A 22884-nucleotide genomic window follows, 5' to 3' on the forward strand; every position below is an offset into this window, starting at 1 on the left:
TAGAGTTCTACCTAATCGTTCCATTGACTTGGAAAGAGGAATCCGTCGAGCAAAAACATACAGTACAAAATAATAAAAAAAATGTTACAAATCGCAATACATAAAATATATATAAACGTATAGTTTAGACGAGTCGAATAGATAAATTTAGCTAAACATAATTGTCAAACGTTTACGGTAAGGACTAATTAAGGAGATGTTGAGGACCATCGACCACCAACCCCAACTAGTTTAATGATGATGTTGGGATTTGATTGGTAGCTCCTCTAACTTTGACATTTCATTAGAGTTAAAATGTCAATAATAAATGAAGTCTTCGATATCAAAAGTAAGACTTTATAAATTGTTGGTAACCATTATGATCATAATCAACTACAAAATGCTTAATTAGTTTCGTTAATTAAAGAACAAAAAAAAGGATCAAGTAATTAAGTTGTTCACTAACCAAACTCAGTTTTTGTTTGGATTGGCATCTGTACGTCGAATGAATATAACTTGTTTGTCCTAATCCCTAAAGTCATTTCGTGTACATGATTGTTTTACAATAGATCGAGATAAAGGAAGAAAAAATAGTTTCTTGCAGAAAAAGGTATACTGTGGAAGCTGCTTAGCTCACTTACAGCATTCACATGTTCAAGGTATTAGTCTTCACCTAACGTTAGTATAAAACAACTAAAACCCCATATCAAGTTTCATAATGTTGACAAAACATTCCAGATATCAAGTCTCCAAAACCAAATCTTTGTACCAATTACAAAGTTTGCAACTTCCTTGTTCACTTGGGTCTCTAATCACCATGAGGTGTGTTGTTTAAGAGTCTCCTTTATCTTTTACTTATATAATCCTAACGACGAAACATGAGTCTTCTCATATCCATTAATTATAAGTGGTTTCAAAACAAGAATGGAGCTTAAGATCACGGTGACTTCTCAGGAACTCGTCAAGCCCTGATCTATAAACCTTAATCATCTTCCTTGCCATCATCTTTCTTTCCTTGATCAACTTGCTCCTCCCATTTTCATGCCTTTCCTTTTCTTTTACCACAACAAGACCAATCTCTCAAACAATGAACGAAGTGATCACATCAAGAGTTCCTTGTCAGAAATATTGAATCTCTTCTACCCCTTGGCAGGACGCATGAAAAACTCGGGAGATGTCGTTGTGTGCAACGATATGGGTGCGTCTTTCGTCGAAGCCAAAGCCAATTGCAACATGTCACAGATTATAGAAAACCCTAATCCCAATGAACTTAACAAGCTTCATCCATTCGAATTCCATGAAGTGAGTGACGTGCCTCTCACGGTACAGCTCACTTTCTTTCAATGCGGCGGCTTAGCACTCGGTATAGGCCTTTCCCATAAACTCTGCGATGCCTTGTCTGGTCTCATCTTCATCAAAAGCTGGGCAGCTTTGGCTCGTGGAGACACTGGAATCATTACTCCTTCTTTTGATCTCGCCAAGATGTTTCCTCCGTGTGACATAGAAAACTTAAACATGGCCACAGGTATCACAAAGGAAAACATAGTAACCAAACGCTTCGTGTTCTTGAAATCCTCTGTTGAGTCTTTAAGAGAAAGATTCAGCGGAAACAATGAGATTCGCGCAACACGTGTTGAGGCCTTGTCGGTATTCATATGGAGCCGTTTCATGGCGTCAACAAACCAAGATGACAAAACCGGAAAGATCTATACATTGATTCATCCGGTGAACTTGCGTAGACAAGCAGATCCAGTTATACCAGACAACATGTTTGGGAACATCATGAGATTCTCAGTTACTGTCCCTAAGATGACAATCAATGAAGATGATGAAGCAGAGCCTTCTCTTGTGGAGCAAATGAGAGAAGAGATTAGAAAGATAGATGCAGTGTACGTGAAGAAACTTCAAGAAGACAGCAGAGGACACCTCGAGTTTCTAAACAAACAAGCTTCAGGTTTCGTCGACGGTGAGATTGTGTCGTTCAGCTTCACGAGCCTATGCAAATTCCCGGTTTATGAAGCAGATTTCGGATGGGGGAAACCTTTGTGGGTTGCCTCTGCAAGGATGAGCTATAAAAATCTGGTAGCTTTCATTGATACTAAGGAAGGTGATGGCATAGAAGCTTGGATCAACCTTGACCAGAACGACATGTCTAGATTTGAAGCCGATGAGGAGTTGCTTCGCTATGTCTCTTCAAACCCAAGTGTGAATGTGTGATTGTCTCTGCCTCTTGAGATACATGAAATCTATAAGTCATTTCCCGTGAGTTTGAGTTTGCTTTTCTTTTAAATTTTCTATACAATTTCATTCTCTTGTGCTTTATGCATTCTATTAATACTCTTTGCCCTGACAAAAAGCCTCTGGATGTATGTTTGGGCTGAATCTAGTCTGATGTTGGGTGCTTGATTCATAATTCGTTTGTTCTGATTTTTAATCTTCCTTGAAAGTTATGATTTGTTTAATATATATATACCTATAAGAGTGTGATTAAAGACCATTGAGTTTATGCTTTTTTTTGTTTGTATGTTTTGATTGTATCATCACCTTGAACATGATTAACTCTAATGAACTTGTGAAGGCATAGTCTAGTAGGCCTGGGCATTTTAACCAAATCTGAAACCCGAACCCAAACCCAACCCGAAATATATAGTTCGGTTCGGATTCGGATGGCATGTAATACCCGATCAGATTTAATTTTTCTGAAATTCGGATAGCCGATCGGGTTCGAGTATTATCCGATACCCAAAGAAGATTCGAATTGATCCGAAATAAGTACAAAAATGCACCTAAGTGGATTCAAACCCAGTACCTTAAACATTATTTGGTGCATCATAAACCATTTTGCCATCGTAGTTATTATGTTTTAATATGAAAACATTAAATATTTATATATATATATATATATGTAATCCAAAATTCCTAATTGACTTATTTTTTTCTTCTCAATCAACGGAAGAACTCTATAATCCCTAATCTATTTATTTTTTCATCATCCAGATCAATTTTATGAGAAATATGACAAGCAAATCTAAAAAACTGAGTGATAGTTTGTGGTGTTTAACTTTTGAAGAGTGAGTGAGATTGGAAACAGAGATTAATATGAATCATATCATATAATTTGCTATAGATGTTGTTAGATTGGATAGGAGATTTGATTTGGTTTTTGAAGTAGTGGCTATGGATGAATAACTCTAGGATTTTTGGGTGAAGAAGAGAGATGAAGAAAAGGAGCTAGAAGGTAATTTTTTTTTTCTTTTGACGACAAAAAAAAAATTATGAATTCGGGTATACCCAAAATTACCCGAACCCGAAGCCAAATTACCCGAATCCGACCCGAATTTATTAAATATCCTATCAGGTTTTATATCTCTACATCCGAAAATCCGAAAATCCGAACATCCGAACCCGAATCCATCGGATACCCGAATGCCCAGGGCTAGTCTAGGGATTAGAGTTAATTTTTTACTTTCTTGACTCGTTTCCTCCATTGATCACATAAGACTTTTAATGTGTTCTAATGACCTTTTCCTTTAATTCATTCTTTTGCAACTAATTAACAACATTTGTGTCCCCTCGTGATATTGTTTTAATTTGATGACATGCACATGCACATAATGGTTGCTTGAGAACATAGTCCCTTGTAAGAAAAACTAAACTTGTTCTTATTTAAGAAGCAACACAACTTTTAACCAACTCATATGTTGTCCAAAAAAAAAAAAAAAACAAAACAAAACCCAACTCATATAAAATCTCTCAAAAGAAATACGCAATGTGTTTTTTCTTTTTCTTATCTAGATTAAAACAGGAGGATTCAGGGAAGCTGATTCAAGAAGCTCTTGATCACATTCGAGCAGCGACATGTGTTCTTCCGTAAGAGTGATCCAAGCTTCAATTCCTTCTCCATCTTTGGTATCAATCAACAACATGAAGTTCTTGAAATTAGAAGTGCCTCTTCCGGTCACCCAAACTGGCTTTCCCCATCCAAAATCTGCCTCATACATACCGAGCTTACACCAGCTATTACTCATCCACAAGTCCACCTCAGTTCCTCTTCCATGTACTTTCCCAATCTCTTCCAAAAGCTCAAAAATTTTCGACGAGGACTTCGACATATCCTTGCAGTTCAAGCTGAAGATTTCCTTTGCACGTCTTAGCTCGTCAACCACATCTTGAATTGTTTCTATCTTAGCTTCTTCGTTCTTGAGAATCATGAGGGAAAGCATATTCCCAATTGTGTTTTCACACAAAGAATTTACCTTTCCTCGTAGGTTCACTAGTATTTGCAACACCGAAGTTCTTGGTGTTGGAGAACTTAATCTTGAAGCCTTAGTAAGACATCTCCAGAAAAGAGCTGTGACTGCTTCAACACGGGTTGGATTCTTGACAAGATTGCTTGAAGCTTTGGCTCTTAGTTTCTTGACGTTTGAAGCATCGAACACAAACCTCTTAGTTACCCAATTCTTCTCTTCAACCTCGACTTTATGATCCATTGGTTTTGATGGAAGTTCACCAAGAGGTAGAGGAAAGAACTCTGAAGCGTTGAAACTAGGAATCAATGTAATCCCTAAACCTCTTGAGGACTCAGCCCATCCTCTGATGAACATCACTAAAGAGGTTGCATCAGTGATCTTATGAGAAGTGCATATTGTGATAACCAATCCTCCACAGCTGAAGAAATTGGCTTGGATTAGCAACACAGGCCATGTAACAGCTTCTCTTGGCCTAGCTTCAACAGGAACGAGTTGTTCCAATGATTCAGGAACAGAGTATTTGAGAAACTCCGAGAGAAGATGGTCCACTCGAGCTTCTATAAACACAGCTCCTTCATCATTACATTCCACAAAACTTCCCTTGATTCTTCCGGCAAGAGGGTAGAAGATTGGTAAAGTGTGAGACAGAGATTTCTTGAGCTTCAAGGATGTCTCCTCTGTTGAAAAACCTAGAAGGTTCTGAGGATCCGCTGCGTAAAAGAGAAGTGCACCTGTGTACATAGGTGAGCTGAGGATATCAAGAAGAGAGAGATTGAGAATTCTCTTATCATTTGGAGTTGGAGAAGTGGGTTTGATTATATCTCTTGCTATGATCTCAACTTTTTTCTCCATTGTTACATACAAAATATTTCTCAACTTTCCCATAAATTCTCTTAAAATCACTTCACTGAAAAGATTCTTGGTGGGAATAGCTACAGATTCCTTCATCACAAAAGACAAGTCATATTTATTATTTATCATTAATTCATTGTCATCATCATCATAATCATTATTATTATTATTAGATTATATATGTATTCATATTAAAGGTTACTAGGGGGACCAAGAGTTCAAGATTCTTACTCGTCAGGAGACAGAATGTTCTTGAAACTTTTTTAGATGTTGCAAATGAAAAAGACGAAAATTTTATATGCCCACATACAATAGGAGTAAAGAATTCATTGTACACCGTTTGAATTTTTTTGTGGTTGATGATATTTAATTCTCATGACCAGCAAAAAGAAAAAGAAATATTTGCGTACGAATTAATTAAACTATTCATGCAACGTAAGCATCCTCGCGCGTTTGATAATTAAAGAACCAAAGCGACGGGTTAACACAATCATCCGCAATCAAAACCAACAAAGTTTCTAATTAAACTTTAAAGATTTTTTTTAACATTAGACGACTCAGAAGAATGGGTACAAGAGAGAAGCAGAAGTACTTAAATGGATTAATAATCAAAAGGAACAAATGAATCAATTTTGTAGCTGTATAAACAATATTTAATAAAACCTACAGATTACTTATCAGATTTCTTGCCAAGTTTCATCCATTTGAAGGCAAGTATGGCCTTCCCGATACTGCTTTTGCTTCCATCTTCCTTCTTCTTTTTCTTCTTATCATCTTCGTTATTTGGAGGAGGGTCAGAGTTGTAATCCCATTGATCAGCCCATGATAGTCCCGAATCCATCTTTTGTCTCTCACAAAAAAAATATTTTTGTTGAATGGAAAAGGTTTAGAAAGAATTATGAGGTGAAAAGAAAGATTTTGTTTTACTTATTTTAGACAGTATTGGTTTGACACAATATTTGTCTATTAGTTTCTTGGTTGCTTATTTTTGGGGTTTCTCTGTTTTTAGTTTATCCCTTTGGTAAGACAAAGAATCAATTATTCACCTTCAAATGTGTAACCTTTGACAAGAAAGGAGAATTACACGTACACATTCAAATAAATTTACAACGAGAGCCCTTATTATTAACCTGAAACACTTGATTTTTTTAGTAGTCAAAATAGTATTCTAAAATCAAATTATCACTAGAACTAGGTAGTAACCCGTGCTATAGTACGGGACAAATATTTCAAATAAATTTTAAATTCGTAAAATGACTAATAATTATATTTACTTTAGAATGGGAATGCACGTCCCGTCCCATCCCATCTCCACATGTTCCAACCCATCTTCTCTCGTCTCGTCTCGTCTCATCCCATCTCGTCTCGTCTCATCTCATATCGTCTCGTCTCGTCCCATATCCATCCAATTTTTTTTTGTCTTACGTTCGTTCTCTTTTAAATAATTATCCATTAGACAATGTTTATTAAAAGAGATTGGGTAAAAATTAGATGGGATACCAAATTTCTCGTTGAATATTTTTTTTGTTAGTTAGTTGAAACTATCCAAATAATTATAGTTTTAAAAAAGTATATAATTGTTTTCAAAAATACCAAATTTTCAAAGTGCTCGTTCCAAAGTGGTTAATTAACTGTCGCATAATAAATTCTTATCCAAATTAGTGAAAGCTTGACACTTGAATTTTTCTACCAGAATTTTTTTGATTTTGTACTTTTATCTAAAATTTCTTTCCCTTTTTTTAAAAAAATTGTTCAATATATTGATTTTCACTATTTGAATTACCTGTTTCAGTTTACATATACTATTTCTTGTCTTAATACCATAAATATACAGAAAATTTTCTCAAAATTTAATTATTATTTCTTTAAGTATATGTAGTAAATTAAATTAAATTAATTTAATTATTAGTTTTTGGCTAGGTAGTAACCCGTGCTACAGCACGGGACACAATATTCAAGTGTTGACTAAGAATTATATTAATCCAGGTTTTGTAGCAAAGTTGTATTGTTTTCATGTGATTATTTTTAAAATAAACCTAAACGTATTTACTTTGGAATAGGAAATATGTCCTTTCATGTCCCATCTCCTCACATCCCAACTCATCCCCTCTCGTCTCATCTCATCCCGTCTCGTCTAGTCCCGTCTCGTCCCGTATCAATCATAATTTTTCGTCTTATGTTGGTTCTTTTTTAAATTATTACTCGCTACACAATGTTTACTAAAAGAGATTGGGTAAAAAATAAAAATGGGATACCAGAGTTTTTCTTTGAATATTTTTTTATTTAGTTAGTTGAAATTATCAAAAAAATTATAATTTTCAAAAACTATATATCTGTTTTCAAAAATACCAAAATTTTAAAATTGCCTGTTCCAAAATAATTAGTTACATGTCGCATCCATATCAAAATTAGTGAAAACTTAACATTTGAATTTATATACTTATATTTTTTAATTTCCTATTTTTATCTAAAATTTATGACACTTTTTTAAAAAAAATTGTTCAATATATTGGTTCTCATTATGTGAATTACCCGTTTCAGTTTACATATTATTTCTCGTCTTAATACCATAAATAGAATGGACCTTTTCTCAAAATTTAGTTATTATTTTTTAAAGTATATGCACTTAATTAGTAAATTAAATTACTTAAAAACACACTGGTAAAACATATATTCAGACAAATAATAAACCCTTTTAGGTTGTAAAATTTTAATTGTATAATATTAGAATTTTCCAAAAAAAATACTTGGCCACTCTTTTACGGTGTTTTGTCAATATTTTAGTGTATACGTAGAATATCGCTACTCATACCAAAAATAAACATGATCATCATCTTCATCACGTGGAAAATATTAATTTTTTACAATACATCCATAATAATCAAGCAAAGCCCGCTTTTGTTGAAAATGTTAAAGTAATTTTTTAATGGGGTGTTAAATCTCGTCCAGTCCAGTCTCATCTCATCCCGTCTCGATCCATCCCGTTAGAAATTTTATGTCCAATAAATTTTTTCTTTTAAATAATTACATAGTAGGTAACATAAATTGTAAAGTTTAATGTTTGTTTTTAAATGGTTGAACAGTATAATTTTAATCTTAATAAAAATTCTTTAATAAATTTGGTTTTATACTTTAATTGACATATCTTATTATCATTTTAACATTGATATATTAAAATAAAAGATTTATATAGTTATTTGTTTAAATAATTGTAAGTTCAGTTTTAACGTATAAAAGTGATAAAATAATTAACCCGTTCTACAACAGTTTTCTATTAATGTTTTTAAAAATAATAATATCATAGAGATAAAACTTATTGTTGTCATATCTACAACTGAATTTTTCATATTTTTTATTTCATATAATTACGTGATATTTAATGATATACATGTATAATTTTTAAACTAATCAAAATATTTCTCATAGTTTACTTAGGAGTGTTAAATCCAAATATCATATTTCATTTTAATTTTAGTTGGATTATTGCATGATACATCACGGGTTAGAATCTTTTTCATTTTGTAATTTAATTTTTATTTAAAGTGTTGTATTTTCAAATTTTACTTTTTAAAAATGATCATGTATGTTTGTTGTTTGTCTTTTATTTTTATTTTTATAATATTTTTAAACAATCATAATTTTAAAAATATGTTTTCTCAGAAAATGTTAAAAATATGGATCTTTTGTATATTTTTTTCTTCTGATTAATGGGGCATATGTGGATTGAAAGATACTAAACAAACGATTTACAATGCCATAGTTGGGCCTATGTTATCGTAGAAGCCTATTATGTTTTACTATTGTTTATTATAATATATTATCCGATTAAAAAACCGAAGATATATTTTCTCCACGATTTATGGGATTTATGTATTTATTATTTATTATGAAGAGTTGTTAATGTATGGTAAATGTATGGTTAACGATTTATGGTTAATGTATATCCAATATATAACCTATTTATATGTATTTGTAATCATTTATAAAAAATATAAAGTCTACAAAAAATTAAGTTGTGTACTTCCCTTTTATTAAAAGGGGGATTTGTTTCAATTTATAGTTTTTTTTTTTTTTTTGAAAAATATCACGAGGTGCAAGTGACCTTCGCTAAGCATAATAAATAGAGAGATACGTCCGTTTCGTTGTAGCCTTGTGACTCTTTTCTACTCATAACTTTCATGGTATCTATAGCTTAAATTAAAGGTTGAGTTGATCGACATTGTTAATATTGTGTTTAATATGAAAAAAATCAGGACATATATAAATAGATGATGTAGATCCGTTAATATACGAGTTTATCCTAGTCTTAACGTAAGATTTTTAGTGTATCTGTTCTTGGGATTATTATGGATAACAATAACATAAACGTTTTGATTCTCTCAAAACGACATCAATATTATCCAAATGCATATTTATGTTTTCTTGTTTTTATCTGATCTTGATATGTTAACAAAAAGATACCGTTTTTATCTGATCTTGATATGTTACCAATTAAAAAAAAAAAAAAGTTATTTTTTGTGTCGGTCAACTCAAAATAGCTATTATTAAATCAGGAAAAAAATCTTTTATTTTTGTCAAAAAAGAAAAAGAAATCTTATATTTTTTTATTGACCAGAAATATTTAATTAAAAAGCGAATTACTCGTTAGATCAGGTGACCCTGTAAAAAAAGAAAAAAAGACACCCACACACAAGCGAAGCACGAAACGGCTTTGAGCAAATGTTGCCTTATGCCACGGGTTTTAAAAGACCGAACAAACTAACTAACAAACATTCCCTTTAATTTTGGAAACGTTTAGAATCTCATCATCTATATATATATTTGCTTATTACACTCTCCCATATAAACTAAAAAATCGTTGAATAATCAATTAAGATAATATCAGAGAATCAAGAATCTTGATCCTCTCTTAAATATTTCTAACGCTCTCTTTCTTCTCCCTTAAAAAACTTCTCTTTTTCTCTCTCTCTCACAAAAACATAACAGTAGAATCTCTCGAGAATCAGAAAACAAAAAATGGGTGAGTTGTCAGCGAGTGAGAAAGCCGCGGCTAAGCAGAAGAACGTCGACGATTGGTTACCGATCACATCCTCCAGAAACGCCAAGTGGTGGTACTCCGCTTTTCACAATGTTACAGCCATGGTTGGTGCTGGTGTTCTCAGCTTGCCTTACGCCATGTCCAATCTCGGATGGTACTATATCTTGTAATTCTCCATCTATTTATATATATTATGTTTTTCAATCCATGAGATCTGATCTATGTATGTACAGGGGACCTGGAGTGACGTTGATGGTTCTGTCATGGGTGATAACTTTGTACACGCTGTGGCAAATGGTGGAGATGCATGAGATGGTTCCAGGGAAGAGGCTTGATAGATACCACGAGCTTGGCCAAGAAGCTTTTGGCGAGAAGCTTGGCCTTTGGATCGTTGTGCCGCAGCAGCTTATCGTGGAGGTTGGTGTAGACATCGTTTATATGGTCACTGGAGGACATTCGCTCAAGAAAGTTCATCAACTACTCTGCACTGATTGCAAAGAGATCAGAACTACTTTTTGGATCATGATCTTTGCGTCTGTCCATTTCGTTATCTCTCACCTTCCCAATTTTAACTCCATCTCCGTCATCTCACTCGCCGCTGCTGTTATGTCCTTAACGTAACATCTCTTCAACACACACATATATATGATCGGTTCAACCTAGAGCGTGCCTTGTGCTTCAAGGCTGTTGTTGTGGTTCTTGTTTCTAATATCTCTTTGTGATGTACTTTTTTACAGTTACTCAACAATTGCATGGGCTGCATCGGTGCACAAAGGGGTTCAGCCAGATGTTGACTATACACCTAGAGCCTCGACAGATGCTGGAAGAGTATTCAACTTCTTGAGTGCTTTGGGAGATGTGGCTTTTGCCTATGCAGGTCACAACGTTGTGTTGGAGATCCAGGCCACGATCCCTTCGACTCCGGAGGTGCCATCCAAGATCCCAATGTGGAGAGGAGTTGTTGTAGCCTACATTGTAGTCGCCATCTGCTACTTCCCTGTAGCATTCATCGGCTTTTATATCTTTGGAAACAGTGTTGATGACAACATTCTCCTCACTTTGGAGAAGCCTGTCTGGCTTGTCGCTATGGCTAACCTGTTTGTGGTTATCCACGTTATTGGAAGCTACCAGGTCTTCTTCCACATTCCAGTATTTATTTATTTATTTATTATTGGTTGAATCAAGATTTATCTCATGGCTCATGAGTATTGACACTCTCTATATATGTGCATTCAGATATTTGCAATGCCGGTGTTTGACATGCTTGAAACCGTTTTGGTCAAAAAGATGGATTTCACTCCTTCCTTCAAGCTCCGCTTCATCACCCGAAGCCTTTACGTCGGTAAGAAAGCCACTCCTCAATTCTATACATTGAACTTCATTCTCATATTTTGATTTTATCCTCACATATATTGGTCTATTATATATGCAGCTTTCACGATGATCGTTGCGATATGCGTCCCGTTTTTTGGTGGACTACTCGGATTTTTTGGAGGATTCGCCTTCGCCCCAACAACTTACTACGTACGCCTAGTCCAACCAATCACTCATTCATTCATTCATTTGCCCCCAAATTAATTAGAGTTGTAATTTATCTTAATTTGTCATTGCAGCTTCCATGCATTATTTGGCTAATTCTCAAGAAACCAAAGAAGTTTGGTCTATCTTGGACAATTAATTGGGTATGGTCCTTTTACTAATGATCCATATATATATCTCATGGTTAATTACTTGTATACTAATGGATTTTTTCTTGTTGTTGTTGTGTGACAAATGAATATTAATGCAGTTCTGCATCGTAGTAGGAGTTCTTTTGACGATCCTAGCCCCAATAGGTGGACTCAGAACCATCATCGTCAACGCCAGTACCTACAAGTTCTTCTCATAGATCGATCAGTACTTGTTGTGTACCACACAAACAAAGGAATAAAATCACGGCATGTCTAATTTTATGGGACTGTCCATTGAAGTAATCTCAAGTTTCTCATTGTAGTTAAAGATGCATGATTTTGTTATGTTTGGTTCCGTTTGATGTTAAACTCATTTATATAAATCTCCATATATATATATATATATATTTTGATTCTTCTAAAGTTGGGATTTCGTAATTTAGTTATGCAAGAACGTACACGGGAATTTGATGACACGTCTAGATCCAATGTTACCATGGCCAGTAACGTATTAGAGATATTTGTTTCTTTCCAGCCAAGCATTCATGGTTCACGGGAATTATATATTTTGGCTTTTAAAAAATATCTTGATTTTATACCATGTTTTTGTTGATACATACTACTGTTGCTTGTGAAGTTTGAATACCACATGCATGTAGCCTTTGTAAAGGAGCTTACGAGTTACGTCTAAAACAAACGGCAGACCAAGAACAAAACGTCCTTCCATCAAATTCTACCTAATAGAGAAATCGGCAATTTTGCCATTTCGGCTACAAAAAAAAAAACTGACTAAATGGTAAGTACAAAGCGAAGTAAATATTTGTTATTGCGTGGACAAAACCTAAATCGACCCTCCCCCCCCCCCCCCCCCCCCCCCCCAAAAAAAAATAAAAATTAAAAGAAAAGTAGTAGTAATGTTTTCTTTTTTGCAGCTGAATGAATCAGAGCTGCAAGACGATATTGACTGCCTTCGTCTCTACTTGGAACTTGCAGTTGCCACGACTAATAGGGGCACCATTAAAAATCATGATCTGTCCAACTTGCAGATTGTCCAAGTGGCTAGAGATACTACTCCCCAAGATGTGGATCTGGTATTCAACGGCAAAAATGTTGCTATTTTCTACATAAGGTACAAGGACTCATGCGAGGCTCGAGTTGGTAAGGATGTTGATCGCGTAGCTATTGTCAGAAGAGCCTTCTATGAGAAACGGAAATGCTTCGCTCTTGTGGGCAAGACTCTAAGTTTAGGAATTATACCAACAAAAGGGTAAGAAGCAGAGTGAACAACTTATGCTTAGCCTACGTCTCAAACGGCTGCTTGTTATGTAGTCCTAGGCGACTCAAGGTATAGAAATACAGTGGCGTTAATTCGCCTGTATCGTCATCTTCACAAGGCAAGATCCACATTGGATCATTTTTTTTTTGGTAAGAAGATCCACATTGGATTATAATAAACCCATAAAGTTACTTAAAGCATTTAAATTTACGTGGAGTTGCGTTTGGACTTTTTCTTCGGGTACAATTTGTGTGGGTTTTGGTTGTGCTTGAGCAATTTAACATAGGGGAATGGTTAGGTAGACATTCTTTACCCCCTTCCAGACTTTTGTAGTTTTCCTTTTCATTTCTATCAGTAACACATGCGGTCCTTACTAGTGTTGATGTGTGTTTAAGATACATATTGGTGAAGTTTAGATGATAAATAAAGTAAACACTTTATAAACAAAGACATTAGAATGAGCGATTGTAAATAATCGAATTCTGAAATTGGCCAAATACGTAGTTTTAAGTAGTGAGTTTTTTGATATTGCAAAATAGAAATCCGACCAAATGCTAGAAATAGAACTCAACTTTGTCTCTTTACCACATTGTTTTAACTAAACAAAAGCCGCATCATACCAGATGTCTAAATAGCAATACCTCCATCGATGGTGAATACCTGCAAACCAGTGATATTAACAATGGTTAGGTCGCTACCATAAATCAGAAACCAAGGTTAATCACCAAATCTTCAATTGAAAGGAGTATTGAGTTATTAACCTGTCCGGTTACGTAACTGGCTGCAGGACTGAGAGCCAAAAATTCTACCAAGCCAGCCACTTCTTCAGGTTTTCCATACCGTCCTGAACACCAAACCGTTTTGCTTTGAATCAGAATATTTTCGATCTAACAAATTTTTCATGTCTCAGATGCATCCTAATCCACAATAAATAACCATGCAACAAATGTAAAAGGTGAAATCTCCATTACCTAATGGGATTGTTCCCAGGATTTTCTTTTCCATGTCTTCTCCAAGCTCAGCAGTCATGTCAGATGCAATGAATCCGGGGCAGACCACGTTGACCTGGAATAGAGCATATTGTCGACGGACCAAGTTTCAAAATCATGTCCAGGGTTTTTTATTTATAAAAAGACGAATTTGATGAGGGGGATAGGTCACATACATTTATATTCCTGCTCGCACCTTCTCTGGCAACAGTCTTGGAAAGCGCAATAACTCCACCTTTAGCGGCAGCGTAGTTTGCTTGACCAATATTACCAATGAGACCAACAACTGACGAGATATTGATGATTCTTCCCTGCAAGATGAAGTATACCATAAATTATGCTTGTCTTCATATCACTTCTTAATCTTATATAAGAGCTCAAATGAAAACATATTTGTCTTTTTATATATCATTTCTTGTTATGCTGCAGGGAAGGAGTAACATGTCGAAACCAATGACAAACAGTGCGAGGATATAGAAGGGTGACACGGCATATGACAAGTAATAAAACGTGGAGACAATTGCGAGAATATGTAGAAGGCGAAGAGAAGTGTTACCTTTCTCTTCTTCGTCATGATCTTGTGTGCTGCCTAAAGAGAGTAAATGAGTATCAGTCCCTGAAAATCCAAGAATCAAAATTTTAGCAGGATTGCAGGAATACAAACCTGAGTACAGAGGAATACACCAGTGAGATTCAAATCAATCACTTCGTCCCATTGTGATTGCTTCATTCGTAATAACAAGGAATCCCGAGTAATTCCTGAAAATTTGTGGCCATGTCAGTAAGGTACTAAACAAAAATCAATGGGATCCAAGGTTCTCATTTACCTGCATTGTTAACCACGACATCAATGGTACCCCATTTGTCAAGAGCCTGCAGAAAAAGAACAAAAGGAAAATGATAAGATGTATAAGGATTAAGGAATATAAGGTGGTGTACAGTTGATCACTCACAGTTTCCATCATCGCATCCACATCAGGTTTTTTCGAGACATCACCCCCAAAAGTAATAGCCTGGCCACCATATTCTTCAATCTACAGTTCAAAGAATAAAAGTCAGAAATAACATGGGATAGTGACACTGCAGAAGAAAACAATACTGATTGCATATATTAAGAGATGGGGTTTCCTTTGGCAGTGTTGTTGATTAAGAGTGAAATCACAAATGCATTTTGAGAAGCAAATAGCAACAAGCAAAAGAATAACGAAACATTATCCAGGGCCAGAATATTCAATCTCTTGTCCCAGAAAGCAAAACTGATTCAAGCAATCATCATTGTTAAACTCGAAAGGTGCCAGAATTCGTTTCGTAACAAAAACAACATCCCTCCATACCTAATACCTATGATTTACTAGTCTAACAAAACAATATCCCTAAACAGGAAACAAGATAATTACTGCAAAACATAAGCAGCACAGAGTGATGGGGGAACTGACGAAAAAAACACAGTCTAAACACTTGGTGCATAGATCATGAAAATTGCACTCTTTAACTCAGGGTGACAATCACACACCTGTTTACAAACTTCTTCAGCCTCCTTCGCTGACCTAGCATAATTCACCAAGACCTGCAACAAAAACACAATGTTTGCTTCCATATCAGCATCATACAACACCTCTATTCATTTTTCTTTCTGTAAATCTAAAACACTAGAACCCAAACCCAACTAGACAGGAGAACTAAGACAATTGAGTACCATAAACTACGGAGAAAAATACGTAAACCCTAACCTTACAGCCAGCTTTACCCATGGCTAGAGCAATTGATTTGCCAATCCCTCTAGAAGCACCAGTGATAACGACCACTGGAGATTCAACTTTTTGAACAGCTTCGCCAGGTGATTGCTCAGTAGCGGTCGCTTGAGCTCTCACAACTACTGCGTTTGCGTTCGACAACGATGATGAGAAATCAAAATCTAAAAAGGAAGAGAGAAGAGGAATGAATAATTTAGATAATACCATTACCAGAGGTTGTAAAGGGAAGACGCGATCCAAATCGCAGCATTTCGAATTGAGGCATCGCGGAGTGAACCGGAGCCCATTGTCGGACTTGAGAGATCTCACGGTAGCCGAGCTTCCCAGCGGCTTTCAAGGAGATGAGCCTCGGTCCAGCGACGGTGGTGGCCATGACACGGAAGATCCCGGAGAAACTAATTGTTAAATTGTGGGGGGAGTGGAGATAGAGAAATCTGAAAGATGGACTGACTCAGTGGGAGATACAAACGAGGAACGTCTTCTTCTTTTAATTACTACTAATTTTATAAAGTTTTTTCTTGTAAGAGCGATACAAACGAGGTTTTGTGAGTAGTTGGGGAAGCAGGTGGCGGCGAGCGAGACTCTCGACGAGATGGTTGAACCGAGTATACCAAATTACCAACCCGTATCTAAGGGCATATTTATAGGGGGATCATGTGGGGGTGATCTTAGATGAGAAATAATGTAAAAATATTGTAAGATCAGGGCTTAAGATCTTTTGTTAAAAAGTAAGTTATAGGGAGAACAGGTATAAGATCTTAAGATTTAATAATATAATATTCTTATAGAATTTTTAAAATATTGAATAAATACAAAGATTAATGTTTAATATATAATTTAAGTATGCTTAAAACTATTTAATATAATGTTTATTAATTTTCTTATTAAACATATTACAATTATTAAAATTTATAAAATAACATTTTAATTGAAAATTATTACAACTTTTATTATAAAAAAAAACATTATTACTTAATTAATTAAAGAAGACAAACATTTTATTTAATTAATACAAATGACCAAATTTATTCCAAATATTCTCAATCAAACATTTTATTTAATTAATACAAACGTCCTATTTCTCCCTCGGAACTATCATATCGTATTAGATCCACACCGAACTTTGACCTCGTTCTATAGCTCCTTCGAACTTAAGTCGTCCACCTATTTCTACCCGAATCCATAGTTCTATTGCTATTTTCTCTTCGGATTAAAACTTCTCATCTAATTCTCCATAAATTTGGTTTATACGGTTTATAATTGGTTTAATATTTGCTTAACTAACTAATAAATCCTATTAACCGGATTAAATCTTATTTCAACCCGATTTTAAAATTAAACCCATCAAACCGGATGAAGAAAGCTGAAAATTTAACCACAAAAAAATAAAGCTTAAAAACAATTGAGAAACCTTTGCATAAAACTCATTAATCTCTCGTCAGCCAAGGTAGACTAATCCTTTGGATTTTGAATTGAGGATTTCGATTATGTGGGTTATTAGATAGAAGAAGACTGGGGAAAAACTTTTGGGTCTTGTGGCAAATTGGCAATGATGTGATTTTAGCATAAAGTTTGCTGTTTTGAGAAGAAGATGGGATCTGGGCGGAGCAAATCATGTTGTGGCTCGTCTGTGGTGAGAGGAGATGATGATATCGATGTGGCTTAATCTCCTCTGTCGTCTTCTAGTGGTGGTGAAGCGGAGAAGATCAAAGAGTCTTTGTGTGGTCTTCACTCTTCTTGTCTTCACGACAATGACGATGATAATAATGATGACCAGGTCTGGGTTTTTTTTTAATGTAGTTTCGATTGTTTTATGGAATTAGGTCAAAATCATGAGTCTTGATTTCTTTAGGTGTGTAATGGATGGATAAGGAATGGTCATGGAAGTGATTCACGGCGTAGAATGGAATCAAGGAATCAAAGAGATGATTCAAATTGCTATGAAAATTGACCGATGAACAAAAATCTTAAAATTTGCCCAGAAAAAAAAAATCTGAAAACGAAAGACGTGGGTAACATCGACGACACTAGATTGGTTCATCCTTATCGACAGATTATCAAATCTCAATTGAAATGATTTTTGGTTAATTGCAATGATTTTCCAATGTACTTTTGTAATTTTGAAATCAAAATTCACAAAATAGTAATTTTTTTTTAGTTTCAAAAACCGGGTGAAGAAAAATATGTTAGACATATTGTTTACGGGTCGGGTCAAATTTTTAATGTTGTCTGGTTTGAAAAATTGGTTACATACCAGATTTGTGTCGGTTTGTTAGTAAACCGTTTAAACCAAAAAAATTGGAGAAATAGCAATAGAATTACGAATTCGGGTAGAAATAGGTGGACGACTTAAGCTCGAAGGAGCTATAGAACAAGGTCAAAGTTCGGTGTGGATTTAATACGATATGATAGTTCCGAGGGGGAAATAGGACGTTTTCCCTTGAAAATTATTACAACTTTTATTATAAAAAAAAACATTATTACTTAATTAATTAAAGAAGACAAACATTTTATTTAATTAATACAAATGACCAAATTTATTCCAAATATTCTCAATCAAATCCTCCTTTAGTTTGCGATGTGCTTATTGGAATTCTTGTTCGTCATAAAGTGTGTATGAATCTTTTTCATCTTCGACAATCATATTATGCAGTAGATAACACCAGTTTAAACATCTACTAATGAAAAGTTTGAGGGATTGAAAACAGCAGAAGAGAGGTTAAAGAGTATTATTTACCGAAATATTATGTAGTTTAGTCACATGAAGGTTTGAAGATCAATATATGAGGTTTCAGATTTTTGACCGATTACAATTATTAGAAAATCTGTCCGTTTTATATATTGGACTTGGATTTCTTGTTTGTATTTTAAGTTAATGAAGGATTCTAATATAACTGAAAGTTAAACAACGAAACAACAAACATCAAACAGAACACAACAACAACAACAACAGGACAGCATATATACATTGATCTAAAAGCTTTTCAGATTCAGCAGGCACTCGCACTAGACCAGAAACAAACGGTGACTCTTGTCTTACCAATCTTCAAGATCTAGTAACCTCCCTGAATAAACGCATTAAGGCGTTGAAGCTCCTCTCGATGCTCACTCACCACAGCTCGGACCACATCTCCAATGGACACCATTCCGATCATCTTCGGATCTTTGTTCAGACCTCCTTTGAACTCTTTGAAAGTGCTTTGGTAAAGTTTTGTCTGCAGTTTGTAAATCAAGGAGAGAATATATATCAGCATTTGTATCTCATCTTCTAAACCAACACTCACAAAAACATGGAGGATCAGATCTTAGTCCTCAGCTACATACCTTTCTTTCTCAAGTTTTGACTTCAGCTCCTCAATCTTTGAATTAACCTCATTGGACATGCTGCCAGAAAAATATACAAGGATTGAAGCAAGAATCAGCTAACAAACTAACAACACTTAAAAGAGCATTAGAACATGATAAATTTGGTCTGCGATAGAAGATCCAGACTAATCCATGTACAACGAGCTTGATATCTTATCAATCAAATACACATAATCAATTGCACAACAGATCGATTAACCAATATAAAAATGCTTGAGCATATGATCGAACACCTTTAGCTTCATCTGCCTACATCTAGTTGATAAAATTAGGTTTGCAATACAAGATCCAGACTAATTAATTCATGTAACAAATTGAAGAAACGCTCCATAGAATCAAACGATCGCCATAAATTTCTCGATGATCTCATAGCAAAAAATTGAAATCTAAGGTGACGGTGATATTCAACTAAACATTCCATAACCTAATCGGAGAGGAACATGTAACCAAGAGATTATATTATCACCTGGAGATGCTTTCTTCCTTCTTCTTACGGCCATCCTCGTCCGCCTTCTCTCTGATTTTCTGCAACGCCGACATGAGTCCTTTGAGATCGCTGCGTATGATCAACACAGAAAACACAATCGCGAGTCATAATCGCGAGTCATAATTTAGTCAACCGGAATCGGAGACGAAGAAAGGTCTCGGAGTTTCGCCGTTTCGCCTCTTCGGAGAGAACAAGAAAAAAAATTTAGGAAAACCCGAGTGAAGAGAAAGAAAATGATACGAAGACAAAATAATTTCCAACCAATCTCGTTCAGACACGTGCCCGGAAGATCACCCGAAGAACTGATCTTATTTAAGATCAGAAGGCCTGATCTTATTTACACTGTTCAATTTTTTTCAATTTAAAAAAGCCCAAGATCAGGCCTTCGTTTTACCGATAAATATGGCCTAACCCGACTATAAATAATTATGGTAGTACAATCTACAGTGGATATTTTTGTTTCTATTTTTTTTTAGTATTACACTATACTAATAACTAATCTAAAAGGAATGTGAGTTAATAACATAAATAAAAAATCTATAAATTAAGAATGTTGGGATCATGAAATTTTATTACTTTATAGTGATATTAATTTATAGTGTAAATTATTTTATAAAATTTTGAATTTTCTTCTAGAGCTTCAAATTTATAATAATAATTTTGTTATGTTTTTTTTTTAAATAAACATGTATAAAAAATACCTAAATTTTTCAAAAGTTTTTAATTTCTATATATGCATAATTTTCATTTTATTAGTTTTATAAGCTATAAAAATATGATCATTGATATTATTATTAATAAATTTGAATTTATGTATGTCATGTGTATGAGTAAATTTGTTTATAGTATATGTAATTTATTGTCAATAATTTTTTCAAAGTATTAAAAAATTAATTTCGAAATCATAAAATTTATAACATCTGAAAGGTCTAATCTTATTTTACTAATATTGTCTCAATTCATAATTTATAAGAATTTAAATAGTTAAAAGCTATCTATAAATTAATAATTATTAATTCACACTATAAAATAATAAATCACTATAAATTGATAAAATATCATGGTCCCAACATTACTAATTTATAAAAGTTTTTTAAGCTTTGTTAAAAAAAAAAATTATTTTACCACTAAAACTTTGTTAGGAATATCACAGTTTGTTTTATCAAAAGATAATTGCTATAATAAATTATAGGGTCTGGATCACAAATATTTCTAACTTGGTTGATAAATTATTTTGAGCCGCACACTTATTTTTCATCATTGCACATTTATTTGACTAAAGTGGTCAGTTGGTCATATATTTAACGCTGACTAAACTTATTTTTAGTGGTCACAAACTTATTTTCACAAAATTATTTATAAACAACATTTTTGTACAATGCAAAAACACTACATAGAAAATTGACATACAATTTATCTCGACATTTTTGAAGTATAAATTTGTGTCATTTTTTTTTCCTTTCCTAGGGTCGAGTTAATTAAACAAATCTAATTCGACTTCACTAATCGGATTTTCCCTAACATATAGTATGTGATTTTTTTTTTTTTTTTTTTTTTTTGCAAACTGATTATATAAGAGAAACATCCACGTTAGCATTATATTCAATAAGGCAGGTTATTTTCGCAGACCATATTTGGTAAGAGTTCTTTTTGATTAAGATGACAAACATATGTATATATATATACATATCAAATTTCAATTAATGCTAACATATAAAGAATATATTAAATTCATATGTATATTTGGTAAATTGTCCTAAACAAAATCGAGAATATATAGCTAATGGAAACTAATTCCTATACGAAAATTTAGGAGTATATTTTTTTATCCAAATTCTAAATCATAATTGTCAGATTATTCAAAATGTTATGCTCGCTAACTAATTTTTCCAAGATTAGCTATCAAGTGAAACCACTTCACTTCATTGAGCGGACAACAAATTGTCATCCTACTATATTAATTGAGAAGTACAAATATGAAACTAACCTTTAAATGTGTAAGAAATTACATTCAATTGCCATTAGAAAATTTTAATTAAAATTAATTAATTAACTAAATATATAGAATTAATTAAAAATAAAAAAGCTAACAGATCAAATATAATAAAATCTAGAAAAAATAAAAGAAATCTATTCAAATCAAAACTAATTTGTACTTGAAAAAAATAAAATAAAAATTAACTGCTAATATAATAGAGTTTATTTTCTTCTTCAATTTTACATTGTTTTTTTTTTTTTTTTTTTTTTTGACAACAAGTACAAGATCAGCTCAAAAGAGCCAATTGATAGGAAAATCGTTCACAAATGTAATTTGATGCGACTCCAGTCTAACACGACGCGCCAGCTTGTCAGCGTTACCATTCTGTGAACGGGGGATAAGGACTACAGAGAATGATGAGAATTCCTCCTTATCTTCTTGAATTGCGTCCAAATATGTCTTGAAGGCAGGCCATTCGGGAGGCGAAGACACCATCTTCACCAAATCGGAACAGTCTGTAAGAAAAACAACATCCTCATTACCTGCACCAATCATACACCGCATTGCCCAAATAAAAGCTTCCACTTCAGCATGAAGGGGTGATAAGCTACGACGAGAATTGGATGCACCCATAGTTGGGAATTCTCCATCAGGAGCAATGCAATGCCATCCTCAACCGATAAACTGATCTGTTCCCTTCCAAGATCCATCAACAAAGCAGCGAAATTTGCCTCTAAATCTATCAGTCATAGCCAAGTTATTAACCATAGAGTCAGCCCCTGGTCTAGAACCGCCCAGAGTTGATGACCCCGAGGCATCCTCCTGTGCCAAGAGCCACAACTTTGACTCCTCCTCCGCAATCTGCAGGATTGCTAAGGGATTGGAGTCCAAATTACTGAAAACTTTATCATTTCTAGCCTTCCAGATATACCAAAGAATCCATGGGAATGTTTCAACCGAAGGACACTGTTGGAATCTCCAAAAAAGCCAATCCTTATTTTCATAGACCGAAGGGGAGGGAAAATGGTTCGGGGATATTGGAAATGAGGATAAACCCCAAACCTGCCTAGCTGGAGGGCATAGGAAGAGAGTATGATTGATTGTCTCTTCCACCTCGCCACAAAACGCACATTCCAAATCACAACCCAACCCATGTCGCCGCAGATTAGCTGTTGTCGCCACACAACCCGTAATTACTTGCCACAAAAAATGTTTAATTTTTGGTGGGCACCGGAGTTGCCAAAC

The 22884-nt window shown here is 34.3% G+C and overlaps 5 protein-coding genes, 1 long non-coding RNA gene and 2 pseudogenes across 8 annotated transcripts; 3 read left to right on the forward strand and 5 right to left on the reverse strand.

Annotated features, from left to right (window-relative positions):
* Positions 1–702: 702 nt before the first annotated feature.
* On the forward strand, positions 703–2476 carry LOC104757027 (limonoid 21-O-acetyltransferse-like). Its single transcript, XM_019239396.2, has one exon. The coding sequence runs from the start codon at positions 1021–1023 to the stop codon at positions 2194–2196; it is 1176 nt and encodes a 391-aa protein (XP_019094941.2). The 5' UTR covers positions 703–1020; the 3' UTR covers positions 2197–2476.
* Positions 2477–3617: 1141 nt separating this feature from the next.
* LOC104757028 (BAHD acyltransferase BIA1 pseudogene) lies at positions 3618–5210 on the reverse strand (annotated as a pseudogene). The gene has a single exon (XR_015586190.1). The product of XR_015586190.1 is annotated as a BAHD acyltransferase BIA1 pseudogene (transcript).
* Positions 3618–5922, reverse strand: LOC104757029 (uncharacterized). Its single transcript, XM_087494265.1, has one exon. The coding sequence runs from the start codon at positions 5920–5922 to the stop codon at positions 5752–5754; it is 171 nt and encodes a 56-aa protein (XP_087350391.1). The 3' UTR covers positions 3618–5751.
* Positions 5923–9856: 3934 nt separating this feature from the next.
* On the forward strand, positions 9857–12212 carry LOC104757030 (lysine histidine transporter 2). Its single transcript, XM_010479721.3, has 7 exons — positions 9857–10273; positions 10353–10736; positions 10857–11250; positions 11356–11461; positions 11552–11643; positions 11733–11801; positions 11909–12212. Exons 1-7 carry the CDS (start codon positions 10098–10100, stop codon positions 12005–12007), a joined length of 1320 nt encoding a protein of 439 aa, XP_010478023.1. The 5' UTR covers positions 9857–10097; the 3' UTR covers positions 12008–12212.
* Positions 12213–12703: 491 nt separating this feature from the next.
* On the forward strand, positions 12704–13060 carry LOC147923942 (UPF0725 protein At3g25080 pseudogene; annotated as a pseudogene).
* Positions 13061–13523: 463 nt separating this feature from the next.
* Positions 13524–16548, reverse strand: LOC104757032 (3-oxoacyl-[acyl-carrier-protein] reductase, chloroplastic). Of its 2 annotated transcripts, none has more exons than XM_010479722.3 (11): positions 16019–16548; positions 15785–15930; positions 15568–15621; positions 15008–15088; positions 14882–14927; positions 14719–14813; positions 14611–14643; positions 14231–14365; positions 14037–14130; positions 13827–13909; positions 13524–13725 (listed from the first exon to the last, which is right to left on the reverse strand). In XM_010479722.3, exons 1-11 carry the CDS (start codon positions 16179–16181, stop codon positions 13693–13695), a joined length of 963 nt encoding a protein of 320 aa, XP_010478024.1. In that variant the 5' UTR covers positions 16182–16548; the 3' UTR covers positions 13524–13692. The 2 variants fall into 2 exon arrangements, with proteins under 2 accessions (XP_010478024.1, XP_010478025.1); XM_010479723.3 differs by having other exon boundaries at positions 15785–15927; positions 16019–16545.
* Positions 16549–18621: 2073 nt separating this feature from the next.
* Positions 18622–19945, reverse strand: LOC104757033 (uncharacterized). The gene is made up of 3 exons (XR_762353.3): positions 19641–19945; positions 19133–19192; positions 18622–19023 (listed from the first exon to the last, which is right to left on the reverse strand). It is a non-coding gene; the product is annotated as an uncharacterized LOC104757033 (long non-coding RNA).
* A 1985-nt stretch (positions 19946–21930) lies between these two features.
* LOC147923943 (uncharacterized) lies at positions 21931–22272 on the reverse strand. Its single transcript, XM_087496578.1, has one exon. It carries the CDS (start codon positions 22270–22272, stop codon positions 21931–21933), a length of 342 nt encoding a protein of 113 aa, XP_087352704.1.
* Between the last annotated feature and the right edge of the window lie 612 nt (positions 22273–22884).

Source organism: Camelina sativa, chromosome 17 (assembly GCF_030686135.1).
Source record: "Camelina sativa cultivar CO46 ecotype springtype chromosome 17, ASM3068613v1".
In the NCBI taxonomy this organism is placed as follows: Eukaryota; Viridiplantae; Streptophyta; class Magnoliopsida; order Brassicales; family Brassicaceae; genus Camelina; species Camelina sativa.

Bases quoted from the DNA above. Each gene is read 5' to 3' on its own strand.
- LOC104757027 (XM_019239396.2), top strand. From the start codon at position 1,021: ATGCCTTTCCTTTTCTTTTACCACAACAAGACCAATCTCTCAAACAAT.
- LOC104757029 (XM_087494265.1), bottom strand. From the start codon at position 5,922: ATGGATTCGGGACTATCATGGGCTGATCAATGGGATTACAACTCTGAC.
- LOC104757030 (XM_010479721.3), top strand. From the start codon at position 10,098: ATGGGTGAGTTGTCAGCGAGTGAGAAAGCCGCGGCTAAGCAGAAGAAC. The intron at 11,251-11,355 runs GTCTTCTTCCAC...ATGTGCATTCAG, and splicing joins ACGTTATTGGAAGCTACCAG to ATATTTGCAATGCCGGTGTT. The intron at 11,644-11,732 runs GTACGCCTAGTC...TTGTCATTGCAG, and splicing joins TCGCCCCAACAACTTACTAC to CTTCCATGCATTATTTGGCT.
- LOC104757032 (XM_010479722.3), bottom strand. From the start codon at position 16,181: ATGGCCACCACCGTCGCTGGACCGAGGCTCATCTCCTTGAAAGCCGCT. The intron at 15,622-15,784 runs GTTAGGGTTTAC...TTTTTGTTGCAG, and splicing joins TGGGTAAAGCTGGCTGTAAG to GTCTTGGTGAATTATGCTAG. The intron at 14,928-15,007 runs GTGAGTGATCAA...CTTTTTCTGCAG, and splicing joins TGGATGCGATGATGGAAACT to GCTCTTGACAAATGGGGTAC.
- LOC147923943 (XM_087496578.1), bottom strand. From the start codon at position 22,272: ATGGGTGCATCCAATTCTCGTCGTAGCTTATCACCCCTTCATGCTGAA.